The sequence below is a fragment of the Blennius ocellaris genome (genome assembly GCF_963422515.1).
Source record: "Blennius ocellaris genome assembly, chromosome: 16".
NCBI classification, from domain to species: Eukaryota; Metazoa; Chordata; class Actinopteri; order Blenniiformes; family Blenniidae; genus Blennius; species Blennius ocellaris.
Window position 1 is genome coordinate 19,956,232 of NC_137665.1, and position 17,730 is coordinate 19,973,961.

At 43.6% G+C, this 17,730-nt stretch overlaps 3 protein-coding genes across 4 annotated transcripts in view; 1 reads left to right on the forward strand and 2 right to left on the reverse strand.

Moving 5' to 3' along the window:
• Nucleotides 1-6,971: 6,971 nt before the first annotated feature.
• LOC308141421 (C-reactive protein-like) lies at nucleotides 6,972-14,753 on the reverse strand. 2 transcript variants are annotated; one of them, XM_080511581.1, is made up of 4 exons: nucleotides 14,747-14,753; nucleotides 13,880-13,946; nucleotides 8,065-8,272; nucleotides 6,972-7,500 (listed from the first exon to the last, which is right to left on the reverse strand). In XM_080511581.1, exons 2-4 carry the CDS (start codon nucleotides 13,929-13,931, stop codon nucleotides 7,095-7,097), a joined length of 666 nt encoding a protein of 221 aa, XP_080367707.1. In that variant the 5' UTR covers nucleotides 13,932-13,946; nucleotides 14,747-14,753; the 3' UTR covers nucleotides 6,972-7,094. The 2 variants fall into 2 exon arrangements, with proteins under 2 accessions (XP_080367707.1, XP_080367708.1); XM_080511582.1 differs by lacking the exons at nucleotides 13,880-13,946; nucleotides 14,747-14,753 and adding an exon at nucleotides 8,574-8,637.
• On the reverse strand, nucleotides 11,858-13,531 carry LOC308141292 (uncharacterized protein; the record flags this gene model as incomplete). The annotated part of the gene is made up of 4 exons (XM_080511383.1): nucleotides 11,858-11,990; nucleotides 12,317-12,528; nucleotides 13,425-13,437; nucleotides 13,526-13,531. 4 exons carry the CDS (start codon nucleotides 13,529-13,531, stop codon nucleotides 11,904-11,906), a joined length of 318 nt encoding a protein of 105 aa, XP_080367509.1. The 3' UTR covers nucleotides 11,858-11,903.
• A 2,253-nt stretch (nucleotides 14,754-17,006) lies between the features above and the next one.
• tmem104 (transmembrane protein 104) overlaps nucleotides 17,007-17,730 on the forward strand; it is a 15,179-nt gene continuing 14,455 nt past the window's right edge. Inside the window, exons 1-2 of the mRNA XM_080512063.1 lie at nucleotides 17,007-17,232; nucleotides 17,452-17,510. Of these exons, the coding sequence (XP_080368189.1) occupies nucleotides 17,466-17,510 (45 nt within the window). The 5' untranslated portion in view covers nucleotides 17,007-17,232; nucleotides 17,452-17,465. The remainder of the gene's footprint in view (nucleotides 17,233-17,451; nucleotides 17,511-17,730) is intronic.

Below are 17,730 nucleotides of genomic sequence, written 5' to 3' on the forward strand. Positions count from 1 at the left end.
GTTGAGCCCCAGCTGACTCAGTTTGTGGGTGAGCTGCTGAGGGATGATGCTGTTGAATGCTGAGCTGAAGTCAATGAACAGCATTCTGATATAGGAGTCTCTGGTCTCCAGGTGGGTGAGGGTTGAGTGGAGGGCAGTGGAGATGGCATCATCGGTCGAGCGGTTGGACCGATATGCAAACTGGAAAGGGTCCAGGGTGGGGGGGAGGGCAGACTTGATATGTTGCATGACTAGCCGCTCGAAGCACTTCATGATGATGGGGGTGAGTGCGACCGGGCGGTAGTCATTGTGGCAGGTGGGGGACGACTTCTTCGGGACCGGGATGATGGTGGTGGCTTTGAGGCACGTGGGGACAACAGCCTGGCTCAGTGAGGTGTTGAAGATGTCAGTGAAGACATCTGTGAGCTCCTCGGCACAGTCTCTCAGGACACGACCAGGAATGTTGTCGGGACCCGGGGCTTTGCGTGCGTTGGTCCCTCTGAGGGATCGCCTCACGCTGTCCGGGGATAACGTCAGCACCTGGTCGCCAGGAGGTGGTGGGGTCTTCTATGCCGGGGTGGTGTTGTCTGCCTCAAAGCGAGCGAAGAAGTGGTTCAGCTGGTCAGGCAGAGAGGAGGAGTTGTTACAGGTCTGTGGAGAGGGCTTGTAGTCTGTGATGGTCTGTATCCCCCGCCACAGGTTCCTGGTGTCTCTGCTGTCACTGAAGTGGTCGGCGATCCTCCTGGAGTACTGTCTCTTGGCTAACCTGATGCCACGTGCCAGGTTGGCCCGGGCTAGCCTCAGGCCCGTCTCGTCGCCAGCTTTGAAGGCAGCGTTCCGAGCCCTCAGGAGCCTGTGGACCTCTCCTGTAAACCATGGCTTCTGGTTGGCCCGGATGGAGATGGTTTTTTTGACCGTGACGTCTTCCATGCACTTCCTCATGTAGGAAGTGACAGTGTCTGTGTACTCCTGGAGGTCTGTGGTGTTGTTGTAGGTGGCTGCCTGTCTGAACATGCTCCAGTCAGTGGTGGAAAAGCAGTCCTGGAGTGCCTCTGACGACCCCTCAGGCCACACCTGAACCTGCTTTTTGACTGGTTTGATGACTTTAACCAGAGGCCTGTGAGCTGGCATTAGCATGACAGTGGAGTGGTCTGAGGCTCCGAGGTGGGGGAGGGGGAGGGCTTTGTAGGCCCCTCTGTGTGGTGTAGACATTGTCCAGGATATTGTTTCCCCTTGTTGGAAAGTTGATGTGTCCATGGAGTTGTGGAAACACGCTTTTGGGGTTGGCGTCGTTAAAATCCCCAGCCAGGATGAGGAAAGCATCTGGGTGGGCTGTCTGCTGCTCACTGATGTGCTGGTGGAGTTCAAGTCATCTTTTCACTAACACACCAACTAATATCTGGCCAAAACCATTCTACTCAACACATTACAAGACAATTTAACCCCTCATGGGACACTCACTCAAACAGATCAAATGCAACATTTGAAAACCACCAAGGTATCACAAGCCTTGATATGCTAAACTATTAAATTGGTCCAACTGATAGTTTAAATCCTCGATTGATTGATTGATTGGTTGATTGACTGACATTTCCGATTGAAAACACAAGCAAAACAAGCAAGTTGTCAAGGCATTGCCATGTATAAAGAGACTGTTTCTCCTTGTGACTGTTGCTTACGGCCATACCACCCTGAACACGCCCGATCTCGTCTGATCTCGGAAGCTAAGCAGGGTCGGGCCTGGTTAGTACTTGGATGGGAGACCGCCTGGGAATACCAGGTGCTGTAAGCTTTTTCTTCCCTCAGCAGAGGCCACTCTTGTCACTTTTGTTCAAGTCATCTTTTCACTAATACACCAACTAATATCTGGCCAAAACCATCCTACTCAATACGTTACAAGATAATTTAACCCCTCATGGGACACTCACTCAAACACTTCAAATGCAACATTTGAAAACCACCAGGGTATCACAAGCCTTGATATGCTAAACTATTAAATTGGTCCAACTGATAGTTTAATTGTTTCCAATTTAAAGCACAGTCACAAGTCATGAAGATTACATCGCTGTGGTAAGACATCATGGAGGAGAAGTAGGCCAATATAGGCTTTGTTTATTTGTTTATTTGTACATTAAAATTCCTCCTGAGCTCCTCAGTGCATGTGTGGTCTCTTCCCATGTCGTTCTCTCCATGTTTCTGTGACAGACAGTGAAAGACAAGTCATTAGCAGAGTCAGAAAAACATAGTTTTACAAATGGAAATACAATATAACAGACTATTGGTGCAACAGAAAGTATAATAAGATAAAGTAGCTGTACTTTAGTTTTTACATTCATGCTTTACTGTTCTCAGTTTTAGAATAGACTAGACTACATTATCATCATCAAATGTATGGGCCTAAGGTGATGGTAGTGAGCATTAATTAAAATCTAACCCTAACCCTGCTACTCGATTGGCCTTTTTGTATTAATCTGCTATTTCATATTGATTTTGTTGTGTTTGCTAATAGCAGATAGCTTTATGGTTATTTCTGTTCCTGCAGCAGCTACATGTTTCCCGACATGGACATGCTGCATATCTTTACAAAGCATGTTTTGGGTAGTTTTTAGTCGCTGGGTTTGTTTAACAAATGCCTTAAGCAAGACGTGGCTTAATAATCGCTGGACCGGCTGGAAGCTAACTAGTTTGCAACGTTAGCCTGTCGTCTTGTAAACACTACCAACTCCGCGCTGCGGCACTATAATGACAGCATTTAGCACTGGACACGCTCTGATTTAGACTGTAGTCTGTAATAAAGTCAGCTCGATATGGAATATTGTGTTTCCACACTTAAGAATCCTCCAGATTGTTGCTCTTTGCTCTCCTCAGTGGAGAGGAGCTCCGTACTGAGCACACAGAAGGCAAACGGGCTATATAAACAACTCAAAGTCGTTTTCAAACTATCAACACAAGCAATGCATCGTTTGCTCGGTTGGTGTACATGATCATAGCACATTTGATGCAAAATAACCGACCTTATGTGATATTTTAGACGCAAGTCTTCCCAGTAGTTCTCCGTAGAAATTAATGCGATTTTGCTGTAACCGGAAGTGCGTTTCACTCAGGAAGTGAGGGACAGAAGTAAAAGTGGGCGGGGCGGAATAAGGTGGCTATAGAGACTGTGTAGTGACTATATCCACCTTATTCCGCCCCGCCCACTTTTACTTCTGTCCCTCACTTCCTGTTTGAAACGCACTTCCGACTTCTGAAAACGACTTTGAGGTGTTTATATAGCCCGTTTGCCGGTCAGATCGCATCCCTTCTGTGTGCTCAGTACGGAGCTCCTCTTCACTGAGGAGAGCAAAGAGCAACAATCTGGAGGATTCTTAAGTGTGGAAACACAATATTCCAAATAGAGCTGACTTTATTACAGACTACAGTCTAAATCAGAGTGTGTCCAGTGCTACATGCTGTCATTATAGTGCCGCAGCGCGGAGTTGGTCTTGTTTACAAGACGACAGGCTAAAGTAGCCGGTCTAGTGATTATTAAGCCGCGTCTTGCCTAGGATATAAAGGCATCTATTAAACAAACCCAGCGACCAAAAAATTGACAAATCAAACAAATGGTGGTGTAATAATGTTTTAAACGTAGTAGTAAGTGTTTGTACGTAATATTCACACTCATCTAGTAGCCACTAGAAAGACACAGACAGCTGTTAAATAATTTGATAGTTGTGTTGTTTTAAAAGATTTTAATTGATGCTCACTACCATCACTTCAGGCCCATACATTTGATGATGATAATGTAGTCTAGTCTATTCTAAAACTGAGAACAGTAAAGCATGAATGTAAAAACTAAAGTACAGCTACTTTATCTCTTATTATCCTTTCTGTTGCACCAATAGTCTGTTATATTGTATTTCCGTTTGTAAAACTTTGTTTTTCTGACTGCTAATTACTTGTCTTTCACTGTCTGTCACAGAAACATGGAGAGAACGACATGGGAAGAGACCACACATGCACTGAGGAGCTCATGAGGAATATCTTTGGCTCACCCGAGAGATATTTCAGAGTGGGTGGATGACATGAGAAGATGACCGGAAATAGTATATGCCGACATTTTTAATTATTTTGTTTTGTTATTTTCATTTAAACGACAAGCAAAATAATTCACACTTTATATGAGAGGTTAATTCTTTTAATGTACAAATAAACAAAGCCTACATTGGCAACACCACTTGGAAATAGGTTTGTTTTTTTAATAATCTGTTCATGTACATTATGACCTGCTCGAATTGTCTCCCTGGGCAACCAAGGGATGTAACTCCTCAGCTTCTCCTCCATGATGTCGTACCACAGCGATGTAATCTTACTGACTTGTGACTGTGACACATGAACTCTTTCAGCAAGGTCATCCTGCAGCAAATTTAGGCGGAGCTTCATCAGTGACATATAGATAGATCTGATCACGAGCGTCCATCTGAAAGGAATTTTTGTAATCTTTTGTCAGCTGATCAGCCAAAAAACCCAAAACCTTCCAAGGGCAAACCAGTGTACAGCAGGCTTAAGTGATCAGAGCGTAGGAGTTGTCTGTACAGTTCGGGGGGACCTGAACACTGTGTTGCCTGATCACATTTAAGTGGCTGGTCTAATATTGGCCCAGTAGCTGTATAGTGGTGGTCAGGAGGAAGTGAAGGTGTTTCTTCTTCATGGGTATCGTCTTCCACAGCACAGGTGGCAGATGCAGCTGAAGACACAGACAAATTCAATTAGTTTTTAAGAAATTATACAACATTTTGTAATTTTTTTTTTACCAGAGGTGGATAGGGTAGAGTATAAAAATGTATACTTAAGAGTAACGTCATTACAAAACAATAGTCGGGGTTACTCACTGTGATACCACCACCAAAGCAAGAAAAACAATCATTTTGGAAGCAGTGCAAGACACAGAAGTGGTTTTATATTGTGAAAATAAATCTTATTACAAAAAATATTATTCAAATGCATTACAGGTATATTACTTTAGGGTGTCAGAAAATGACTCATAAACGTACAAGTTTATGAAAATGTTGCTCAAGCTAACTGCAGCGAGCTAGTGTGAATGTAGCTAGCTAACAGTGTACTGCCCACCTCTGGTTTTCATAGTTTAACAAAATGTTACATAAAACACATCACATAGTTACTTAACATAATTTTAACAAATCAAAGAATGAAGTTATTGTTTTTGATTCGAGATCAGGCCTCGTCAAACGGGTTGTTTAAAGTCGATATCAACTTACTTGATGGTCTCACAAGCACGACGAGGTTTCTTCAGAGGAGCGACGTAGCCCAACCATTTCTCTGGGTAAGGATGTTCAGGTGGAGGTTTACCATCCACAAAGTGAAAAGAACAGACGAAAGGTAACTTCGGCGGATTCTTTAAATTCAGTGCCTTCAGCCAAGCTCGCCGATCCTCGTCCTTGGTAGGGGGGCAGTGCAAGGTAAACACAGGACCACAACACAACACCTCTTATTCTGATGCTCAAAACAAAGCTGCGACAGAGTTAGCTTCCTATTTATCCAGCTATTGTGACAACCACGCACTGCGCAATTAACCCCGGCCATCTCTGATAGCTTTAAACTAGCTTAAAAGTACCTTAAAATTGGAAACAATTCAAGAGACTGGTATCGCAAATCAAGTAGCGCGGGGCTAAACCGGAAGTGTGATTACGCGCATGGCGGCGCCCACGCAAACTTCCGGAATAAGGTCAATAGACCATTCATAGCGTATAAAGAAAGAACTGAAGCTAGAAGTGTCTTCAGCTCGGTTTGCTCTCTCTGGTCTCATTCATTTAAATAATTCAGCTCCAGAAGATTAAACTGTGACATTTAAAGGTTTGTGAAGGAAAGTTTAAAACGATCTTTCACTTCTTATTCAAGTCCCACGTCGACTCGGCTCCTTTAGTCAAACTGAACTCTGGAGCCTCAACGTGACGCTTTGAGTTTCAACGTCCAACAATCAGGAGCTGGAAGCAACGACGTGACTCCATGACCTTCACACTGTGGTGCCAGCATGAGAAACACAACCTCCACATAACTTCAAATGTGAACATATTGTTCCAAGAAAATAAGGTTTAATGAAAGAAATGGAGAAAAAGTGAACAAGTTAAATAAACACAAAACACAACAAGAAATAAATAAATGATAATCTGGGAAATATAAATAAATAATATCAATAAAAAGTAAATAAATAAATCCTTTTACTTGGATTATGTTCATTTTGTCTATATAGTTTCTTTTGGCCGTTTTAGGATTAGTGGGGGTCTTTTCAACAAAATCTGAAACCACAAATAAAGCAGGCAGATGGACTGTATAAATAAAAGCCTCAAACTTTAACAATTACAGCGGCTCTGTCTTAAGTCATGGACTGTTTCATTCTGTTAGCATTTCAGCATTATAACACTGTAGTATTGTAGAATAACATTATTGAATTACAGTATTATTGCATTGTAGTATTATAGCATAGAAGAATTATAACATTGTACCATAGTAGCATTGTAATTTAGCATTGGTGCTCTGTAGCATTGTAGCATGATTGAATAGTAGCATTATTGCATTGTAGCACAGCATTATAGCATTGAAGCATTTTAACATTGTAGCATGGCTATATTGCACTGTTGCATTGTAGCATAGTAGCATTGTAGCACAGCATTATAGCCGAGTCTTTCTGGTTCTAAGAACCATGTTTATGCCTTAAGAAGCCTAATCTAGAATGACTTTACTATCTTCTATGATACGCCTGAAAACTTCTGTCTGTCCACACCTTGAACAAAACACTGTGTATAAACTCTACTGATGCTTTTGTCTCTTCAACCTTGCCTGATTTTACATAAAGGATATGAATTAATAGTGATAAAAATATAAGCTGAAGCAAACTGAAAAGAACTTATTTAGTTCAACTATTTGAAAGAAATCAACAACAAAACACAACAATCTCATCAGAATGCTTTATTAGATAGATAGATAGATAGATAGATAGATAGATAGATAGATAGATAGATAGATAGATAGATAGATAGATACGTTTATGATCTCCAAGAGAAATTCACACCAAGAGAAATTCACATATTATGACATCTCATTAGGTCTGATGTCCGCTACACCTCAAGACTGACCAGCTGCACCTGCCCATGACTACGGATGTTGGCGCTGTTCCAGTCGATCACGTTTCCTAGTTGTACCTGCTTCCTGGAGAGCAGGTCCTGGATCTCGCTCTGAGACAGAACTGAGTCCCACATGTTGATGTCGTACATTTCGCCTACGAAGCTCTGCTTTGGCTCAAATTTGCCCACGAAGTGGTCCGGGTCCTGCCCCAGGATGATCTTGCCCCCGCTGCGGATCCTGTGGTTTTTCTTGTAGATCTTGGTCAAGCTCTTCCTGCCGTCAACGAAGATGGCCGATGCGCCCGACTGGGAGTCCCAGGTGACGCACAAGTGCGTCTCCATAGGTCCGAGCTCCGGGGTTCTGAAGATAACCCCCTCTCCGGCCAGATAGAAGGACAACCTGAAGACAAACAATAATCTAGTCTTTCAACAGGCAAGAACAGGAAGCAGGAAGTAGCTCCATGATGGGAAACAGGAAGTAGGTCCATAACGGGAAACGGCACTTGAAAGGAAGTCACTGTTACACAGTAAACTGTACAGGAAGTCACTGTTACACACAGTGAAAGGAAGGGTTAGGGTTAACCACTGTTCTGCTTGTCACATCTGGAGAAACTCCGCAGACACTTGATGCTGAGCTCAGTATTTTGTACCGTTGCTCAGCAGATTCTTCAAAACGTAAAAGAAAAGTCCTCAAGTACAAGTAAAACTGCATAGAGTTGGATTAACAAACATACAAGTACATAAATACACAAATTATTCACAGTGACATATTTGCAATCCAGTACGTGCATACTGACTTAGTATCTAATAATAGTAAAGTAGTGGATTACATGGAGTGAATTCATGTATCAGAGTATAAGTACGAGTATGTACTACTAGCCCCAGTCGACAGTGACATTGTTACTGTAGTAATCCCAGTAGTTTTGAGTAACTTTATCACAGCGATGTGTGGAGGTCCCTTTACCTGCCGTCCAGCTCGCGCCACACATTGAGCTCGTCAATGGTTTGGGTTCGGTACGCAAACAGGATGACCTCACGCTTGCCTTGGAGCTCCGTCGCCACGCGCATGCACAGCGTGAAGGCCGACAGCGCAAGATCTTTGAGAGGAGTCACCTCCACGTAGCTGGTGCTGGTCTCAGTGGGGAACACCAACGATGTCACCTTGATGCTCCCTGAAGGACGACATCTCCCATCAGGACAGGACAGACAGAAACAGACAGAAACAGACTCGACGCTGCAGACACAGGATAGACTCGACGCTGCAGACACAGGATAGACTAGGCGCTGCAGACACAGGATAGACTAGGTGCTGCAGACACAGGATTGACTAGGTGCTGCAGATACAGGATAGACTAGATGCTGCAGATACAGGATTGACTAGGTGCTGCCGATACAGGACTGGACAGACTGCAGTCTGCTGCGTACTGTAATGACTTAACAAGTTTTGAGAAGAGAAAGAAGACAAACTGTTACCTGCTAATGCCGTGGACATGGCCAGGATGAGGAGCGAAGCTGAAAGTTGCATTTCGGCTGTGGAAAGCTGCAAAAGATGATCTAATGTTAAGTATTTTAATCTCAGGTGAAGGTTTAGTGAAGTGTGTACATACGCTGCTGCTGCTGCTTTGATCTTTCACACAGTCAGCATGTGCAGGAGAGAGAAATCAATCCAACGACCAACACAACATTTTCATTTAATACGCTTCAATCTGAAGGAATAATAATCTCGATTTTAACTTTGTTCTTGGTCTGAAATACATTTGATAGTATTAACATTAGATCTGCCACACCCTATGACCTTACTACTACCTACCACCTTGCTACTACCTACTACCATACCCTACTACCTTACTACTACCTACTACCATACGACCTACTACCACACCATATTTATCGCATTAGTCACTTTTTAAATCCATATACATGTTTTAAATAACCTGGTAAATGTGTGTCATGTATTTTTATTATATGGGTCAATAACAAATTAAATCCTCTTCCTGCTCAGTCAACTTTTTTCCGAACCACAAAAAGTTATGAAACTTCAGAATTAGAAAGTCAAAATAATCAAAAATACGTCGTTTTACCTTTCAAAAGTGTCACTTAATCTGTTGAAGTTGTTTTTATGTGTTAAGTTGAATGTTGCGCTGACGATCTGAATGTTGTCGGAAGCGAAAACTCTAAAAATTGCAGACGACGAGGAGTTTCCCCAACTACATACTTCGAGGGAATCCCGAGGAATTCCTAGACGCGGTCCAATCTAAATGCATGTTTTCCAGTTAAGACGCAAAATGGACCAAAATGCAGATCATGAATCGGGAAGAAAATAACGATCATCACAGAGCTACCTGATGTTGGTGGTTGAAGGGAAGTTGAGCAACAGTCCAGAGTTGCAGTTTGAGTTCCAGAAGCGTCTCTGATCCAGATGCAACGTTTCTCTGCTGTTCAATTCCCATTTTATAGATTAGCTTGTTTGCTCTGAGTAATAATGTTAACAATGAGTCGGCGCTTTGTGTCTGTTGACTGATTCCAATGTATCCTGGACACCCATCTCATGATTACATCCTGTTCCAAAGAAATCCCCATTCCTGTCCAGCTGGTCGGTGTGAAGACAGATTAGATCTCAGATTAGATGTTGGGAACTAAACGTTTCCTTCAAGCTCAAATTACTTTGTCTCTTTGTCTCCCGGTCCACCAGCATGACTCTTTGTCTCTCTGTCTTTTGATCCACCAGCATAATTCTTTGCCTCTTTGTCTCCCGGTCCACCAGCATGATTCTGTCTCTTTGTCTCCTGACCCACCATCGTGACTCTTTGTCTCCCGGTCCACCAGCATGATTCTTTGTCTCTTTGTCTCCCGGTCCACCAGCATGTTTCTTTGTATCTTTGTCTCCTGATCCACCAGAACAACTCTTTGTCTCTTGGTCCACCATCATGACTCTTTGTCTCCTGGTCCACCAGCATGATTCTTTGTATCTTTGTTTCCTGGTCCACCAGCATGATTCTTTGTCTCTTTGTCTCCTGGTCAACCAGCATGATTCTTTGCCTCTTTGTCTCCTGGTCCACAAGCATGATTCTTTGTCTCTTTGTCTCCTGGTCAACCAGCATGATTCTTTGTCTCTTTGTCTCCCGGTCCACCAGCATGATTCTTTGTATCTTTGTCTCCTGATCCACCAGAACAACTCTTTGTCTCTTGGTCCACCATCATGACTCTTTGTCTCTTGGTCCACCAGCATGATTCTTTGTCTCCTGGTCCACCAGCATGATTCTTTGTCTCTTTGTCTCCTGGTCCACCAGCATGATTCTTTGTCTCTTTGTCTCCTGGTCAACCAGCATGATTCTTTGTCTCTTTGTCTCCCGGTCCACCAGCATGATTCTTTGCCTCTTTGTCTCCTGGTCCACAAGCATGATTCTTTGTCTCTTTGTCTCCTGATCCACCAGCATGATTCTTTGTCTCTTTGTCTCTTGGTCCACCATCATGACTCTTTGTCTCCTGGTCCACCAGCATGATTCTTTGTCTCTTTGTCTCTTGGTCCACCATCATGACTCTTTGTCTCCCGGTCCACCAGCATGATTCTTTGTCTCTTTGTCTCTTGGTCCACCATCATGACTCTTTGTCTCCTGGTCCACCAGTATGATTCTTTGTATCTTTGTTTCCTGGTCCACCAGCATGATTCTTTGTCTCTTTGTCTCCTGGTCCACCACCATGATTCTTTGTCTCTTTGTCTCCTGGTCAACCAGCATGATTCTTTGTCTCTTTGTCTCCCGGTCCACCAGCATGATTATTTGTATCTTTGTCTCCTGATCCACCAGAACAACTCTTTGTCTCTTGGTCCACCATCATGACTCTTTGTCTCCTGGTCCACCAGCATGATTCTTTGTCTCCTGGTCCACCAGCATGATTCTTTGTATCTTTGTCTCCTGGTCAACAAGCATGATTCTTTGTCTCTTTGTCTCCTGGTCCACCAGCATGATTCTTTGTCTCTTTGTCTCCTGGTCAACCAGCATGATTCTTTGTCTCTTTGTCTCCCGGTCCACAAGCATGATTCTTTGTCTCTTTGTCTCCTGGTCCACCAGCATGATTCTTTGTCTCTTTGTCTCTTGGTCCACCATCATGACTCTTTGTCTCCTGGTCCACCAGCATGATTCTTTGTCTCTTGGTCCACCATCATGACTCTTTGTCTCCCGGTCCACCAGCATGATTCTTTGTCTCTTTGTCTCTTGGTCCACCATCATGACTCTTTGTCTCCTGGTCCACCTTTATGACTCTTTGTCTCTTGGTCCACCATCATGACTCTTTGTCTCCTGGTCCACCTTTATGACTCTTTGTCTCTTGGTCCACCATCATGACTCTTTGTCTCCTGGTCCACCAGCATGATTCTTTGTCTCTTTGTCTCTTGGCCCACCATCATGACTCTTTGTCTCCCGGTCCACCAGCATGATTCTTTGTCTCTTTGTCTCTTGGTCCACCATCATGACTCTTTGTCTCCTGGTCCACCTTTATGACTCTTTGTCTCCTGGTCCACCTTTGTGACTCTTTGTCTCCCGGTCCACCAGCATGATTCTTTGTCGCGTTGTCTTTTAGCCCACCAGCATGACTCTTTGTCTCCTGGTTCTCCAGGATAATTCTTTGTCTCCTGGTCCACTAACATGACTCTTTGTCTCTTTGTCTTTTATTCCACTAGCATAACTCTTTGTCTCTTTGTCCACTCAGGCTGGAAGCGTCAGACGAATGGAGGATTAGTTTCAATGTTTACCATCCAGACACGGTGGCTGACTTCAAGAAGAGCAGACCAGGAAAACCACACTGTCACATGTGTGTATGCAGGTAAGGTTGTTTACCACACAGTGACGAACACGCTGACTCACTGATGATCTGTTTGATCAGTCGTTGATCCTGTAAATGGAAAAATACAAGTTAATCACACCTGCTGGCTTTAAATCCATCAAATGATCAGGGAGAACAATCATATTCCACGACGACCCTGACCTGGACTTGCAACATCCTCAAGAAGCACCCAACTAACCAATCACCCAACGAACTAACCAACCAACTAACCAATCACCCAGCGAATTGACCAACCAATTAACCAATCACACAACTAACCAATCACCCAGCGAATTGACCAACCAATTAACCAATCACCCAACGAATTGACCAACCAATTAACCAATCACCCAGCGAATTGACCAACCAACTAACCAATCACCCAACCAACTGACGGTGAGTCTGAGTGTGGTGGTCTGCAGACTGTCAGTTTGAACAACCAGCCGATTTCCTCCCTCAGCTTCAGCGATCCGGTTCCCGACCTGCGAGCTCTGAAGCTGCTGGCGCTGCAGAGCGGAGACGTCCAGGTCGTCGTCGCCGTGGTCGACCACGGAGACGTCTCCTTCTACACCTTCAAGGATTTCCAGCTGCCCACGGACGTCTTCCCCTGAAGCACACAGGACAGTCTCATCGTGAACTTGAAGATGTTTCTTTATCTTCCTGTATGTTATTTTATTGCTGTGTTGTGTTAAGTACAATGTGAAGATTTAGTTGTTTACTATAAAAGTTTCTGGCGTCGAGACATTAAACCTTCTGAAGACGAGAATCAATGAGTCTGACTTTGTTTTTGTCTCATTATTGGAAACAAAACCAAAAGGTTTGGTGATAAAATTTGTTCTGGTGAAAAAGCCGAGTGAGAGATGGAAGACGAAGCCGAGGTCAGAGGTCAGACTGGCTAGAGAAAGATAGAAATGTCCTGAAGCTCTGACTGACAGGATTTTAGGGATTTCTTACCTCATGAGGATCATTAGGAACCATTTATATTGTGGTTGGCTATCGATAATGATTCATAATTATCAAAGATAGTTATTAATTATGTTATTGAAATTTTATCTGATCTGTATCAGAAACCTCGGAGCTCCACCTGTCTAAACAGGAAATGATAGCCAATTCAGTTATATCAGTCTCATAAGATATACTAAACAGTTAATCAGGAATTTGAATTAATAGTCAAATTAGTTACAATTACCAGAATTAACAATAAAGATTGAAGGATTTTGGAGTTCTTGGCACAGAAGAGGTCGACATTTCATTCACCTTCGTGCACATTACTAAAACAGCAAGTATGATTCCAAAAATTATATTTATTTACAATGAAAACAAATAAACACAGATTCTAACTACCTATATACAGCTTGGTGTGTGTGTGTGTGTGTGTGTGTGTGTGTGTGTGTGTGTGTGTGTGTGTGTGTGTGTGTGTGTGTGTGTGTGTGTGTGTGTGTGTGTGTGTGTGTGTGTGATTGGGAAAGAGAGAGCGAGAGAGAAAGAGGTGGAGGGAGTCACCTCCACGTAGCTGCTGCCGGTCTCAGTGGGGAACACCAATGATGTCACCTTCATGCTCCCTGAAGGATGATATCTCTGATCAGGACAGGACTGACACAAACAGGCATGACTGACAGAAACAGGCAGGACAGACAGAAACAGGCAGGACAGACAGAAACAGGCAGGACATAGAGAAACAGACAGGACAGACAGAAACAAGCAGAAACAGACTCGACGCTGCAGACACAGGATTGACTAGGCGCTGCAGATACAGGATAGACTAGATGCTGCAGATACAGGATTGACTAGGTGCTGCAGACACAGGATTGACTAGGCGCTGCAGATACAGGATAGACTAGATGCTGCAGATACAGGATTGACTAGGTGCTGCAGATACAGGACTGGACAGACTGCAGTCTGCTGCGTACTGTAATGACTTAACAAGTTTTGAGAAGAGAAAGAAGACAAACTGTTACCTGCTAATGCCGTGGACATGGCCAGGATGAGGAGCGAAGCTGAAAGTTGCATTTCGGCTGTGAAAAGCTGCAAAAGATGATCTACTGTTAAGTATTTTAATCTCAGGTGAAGGTTTAGTGAAGTTTGTACATACGCTGCTGCTGCTTTGATCTTTCACACAGTCAGCATGTGCAGGAGAGAGAAATCAATCCAACGACAAACACAACATTTTCATTTAATACGCTTCAATCTGAAGGAATAATAATCTCGATTTTAACTTTGTTCTTGGTCTGAAATACATTTGATAGTATTAACATTAGATCTGCCACACCCTACGACCTTACTACTACCTACCACCTTGCTACTGCCTACTACCATACCCTACTACCTTACTACTACCTACTACCATACGACCTACTACCACACCATATTTATCGCATTAGTCACTTTTTAAATCCATATACATGTTTTAAATAACCTGGTAAATGTGTGTCATGTATTTTTATTATATGGGTCAATAACAAATTAAATCCTCTTCCTGCTCAGTCAACTTTTTTTCCGAACCATCAAAAGTTATGAAACTTCAGAATTAGAAAGTCAAAATAATCCAAAATGCGTCGTTTTACCTTTCAAAAGTGTCACTTAGTCTGTTGAAGTTGTTTTTATGTGTAAAGTTGAATGTTGCGCTGACGATCTGAATGTTGTCGGAAGCGAAAACACAAAAAATTGCAGACGACGAGGAGTTTCCCCAACTACATACTTCGAGGGAATCCCGAGGAATTCCTAGACGCGGTCCAATCTAAATGCATGTTTTCCAGTTAAGACGCAAAATGGACCAAAATGCGGATCATGAATCGGGAAGAAAATAACGATCTTCGCTGAGCTACCTGATGTTGGTGGTTGAAGGGAAGTTGAGCAACAGTCCAGAGTTGCAGTTTGAGTTCCAGAAGCGTCTCTGATCCAGATGCAACGTTTCTCTGCTGTTCAATTCCCATTTTATAGATTAGCTTGTTTACTCTGAGTAATAATGTTAATAATGAGTCGGCGCTTTGTGTCTGTTGACTGATTCCACTGAATCCTGGATACCCGTCTCATGATTACATCCTGTTCCAAAGAAATCCCCATTCCTGTCCAGCTGGTCGGTGTGAAGACAGATTAGATGTTGGGAACTAAACGTTTCCTTCAAGCTCAAATTACTTTGTCTCTTTGTCTCCCGGTCCACCAGCATGATTCTTTGTCTCTTTGTCTCCTGACCCGCCAGCATGACTCTTTGCCTCTTGATCCACAATCATGACTCTTTGTCTCCTGACCCGCCAGCATGATTCTTTGTGGCGTTGTCTTTTAGCCCACCAGCATGACTCTTTGTCTCCTGGTTCTCCAGGATGATTCTTTGTCTCCTGGTCCACTAACATGACTCTTTGTCTCTTTGTCCACTCAGGCTGGAAGCGTCAGACGAATGGAGGATTAGTTTCAATGTTTACCATCCAGACACGGTGGCTGACTTCAAGAAGAGCAGACCAGGAAAACCACACTGTCGCATGTGTGTATGCAGGTAAGGTTGTTTACCACACAGTGACGAACACTCTGACTCACTGATGATCTGTTTGATCAGTCGTTGATCCTGTAAATGGAAAAATACAAGTTAATCACACCTGCTGGCTTTAAATCCATCAAATGATCAGGGAGAACAATCATATTCCACACCGACCAGACGACCCTGACCTGGACTTGCAACATCCTCAAGAAGCACCCAACTAACCAATCACCCAACGAATTGACCAACCAACTAACCAATCACCCAACGAATTGACCAACCAATTAACCAATCACCCAACGAATTGACCAACCAACTAACCAATCACCCAACGAATTAACCAACCAACTAACCAATCACCCAACGAATTGACCAACCAACTAACCAATCACCCAACCAACTGACGGTGAGTCTGAGTGTGGTGGTCTGCAGACTGTCAGTTTGAACAACCAGCCGATTTCCTCCCTCAGCTTCAGCGATCCGGTTCCCGACCTGCGAGCTCTGAAGCTGCTGGCGCTGCAGAGCGGAGACGTCCAGGTCGTCGTCGCCGTGGTTAGGGTTAGGGTTAGGAAACCTTTTCAATACGTCTGTTTGTGTTTGAGGCTTTAAAAGTCTCCCTCACTGGTGACCTTCCTGGTGGACCTGGACAGTTACTGTGCAGCTCAGAGGTCCAGAAAGACTCAACAGGACGTCCCAGTGGACGCTGGTTATCTGAAAGGCGACAACGTCCTCCTCCAGCTTCCCAATAATATGATTAAATAGAATAATCACAAAGTATTATAGTGTGTCATCTGAAATAAAAAAAAACTCAAGCTGAAGAGTAAATGCAATTTTTATTAAAATTGGCCTTTCATATGTTTTCTCTGCAGCAGATTAAATAAAGGTTTTTTTTTCTATTTTAAACATGGAATGTGGGATTGGATGTATAGATACTTTATTAATCTCGAGGTGAATTATTTTTCAGCAGCCCTCATATAATAAGAGAACAAAAAGGACAAGAAAACAGGCAGACTGACTTTAACACATTAACACTGACCGTTAGTACACAGAACACTTCGAATTTCAAAAACTATACAAATACTTCATGCATTAAAAGGCAATATTTATTAGTATTAGTATGACTATTTGCACATTTCAAATATTATAATGAGTGAGAATATCTACTGGATTAAGATAATCCAGAGAAAAGATCCCTTCATGCTGAAGAAGCAGATTCAATTCAACAACAGAACATTCAAGTGCCTTGTTACACGTATACCATGCTACTTTTCTTTAAAAAAAAACCAAATCCAACAACAGGAAGTAGCAGGGTGAACAGATCATGTGATACTATCATGTGACGGTAACGTGTATGGGGTTCGCTCGTTTTGCTGGACAGTCACGAGAGAGAGGGGCGGAGATTCCGGCACTAAACGATGAAACATGACGTGATTCACATAACAAAAGTCTCATTTTGGGTCTAATATGTCAATAAATAGTAAAACACACAATAACAACAAAAAGTTCCGTCAGTGTGTCTTTCAGAACCAAGATCTTTCCCTGGTGGAGTCTTTTACTGTGACAGAGTGAACCGGAAGTGTCAGTGGAGTGTCGCGGAAGTGGACAGTGTTGTCGTTCGGGTTGCTTCTCGGTCAGTGGTCGTCGTGCTTTGCTCCCCTCCTGTCGGCTGTCGGTCCGGTTTGGACCTCCGGACCGTCCGGAGCTTTAGCCCGCCTCATGAGGGACCGGAGCCGGCAGAGAGAGCTCAGTGTGTCCGCTGGAGACGCTTCAATCCCCGGAGCAGCCTGGTAGCTTTGCCGCGGAGCTAACGCAGTCCGACCGGAGGAAGCAGGAAGGAAGGTGAGTTCAAACCTGTAAACACCCTTAACTAACTAACTCACTCACTAACTAACTCACTAACCACCTTCAAAAGTGTGACGTTCATCAGGCTTTATTCTGCAGAATCTTTAAAAACAGTTGAACTGATAAAACCGTCAAGAAGCCACAAACCCACATATTGATCAGGATGTGAGCAGATTGTGATCAGGGTGATTGATCATTGCTCGTGTCTCCGTCCAGCGGAGCTCGTGACCATGGCGGGAGGGATCACTGAGACCGGAGAGCCCTACTCTGCCTTCGTGAGTATCCTGGCGTCCAACAGGAAGTCTGGCGCTGACCGCAGTGTGTCCACTCAGCAACTCACTCGGCAACACGTTCAGGAACTTACTCAGCAACTCAGCAACAGACTCGACAACACACTCAGCAACTTGGCAACAGACTGGACAGCACACTCAGCAACAGACTGGGCAACTCAGCAACAGACTGGACAACACACTCAGCAACTCAGCAACAGACTGG

Coding starts and splice junctions, on each gene's coding strand:
- LOC308141421 (XM_080511581.1), bottom strand. CDS start 13,931: ATGCAACTTTCAGCTTCGCTCCTCATCCTGGCCATGTCCACGGCATTA. Junction 8,273..13,879: donor CATGTCCACGGCATTAGCAG/GTAACAGTTTGT, acceptor GTCGTCCTTCAG/GGAGCATCAAGGTGACATCG. Junction 7,501..8,064: donor TGGCGCGAGCTGGACGGCAG/GTAAAGGGACCT, acceptor GTTTGTCTTCAG/GTTGTCCTTCTATCTGGCCG.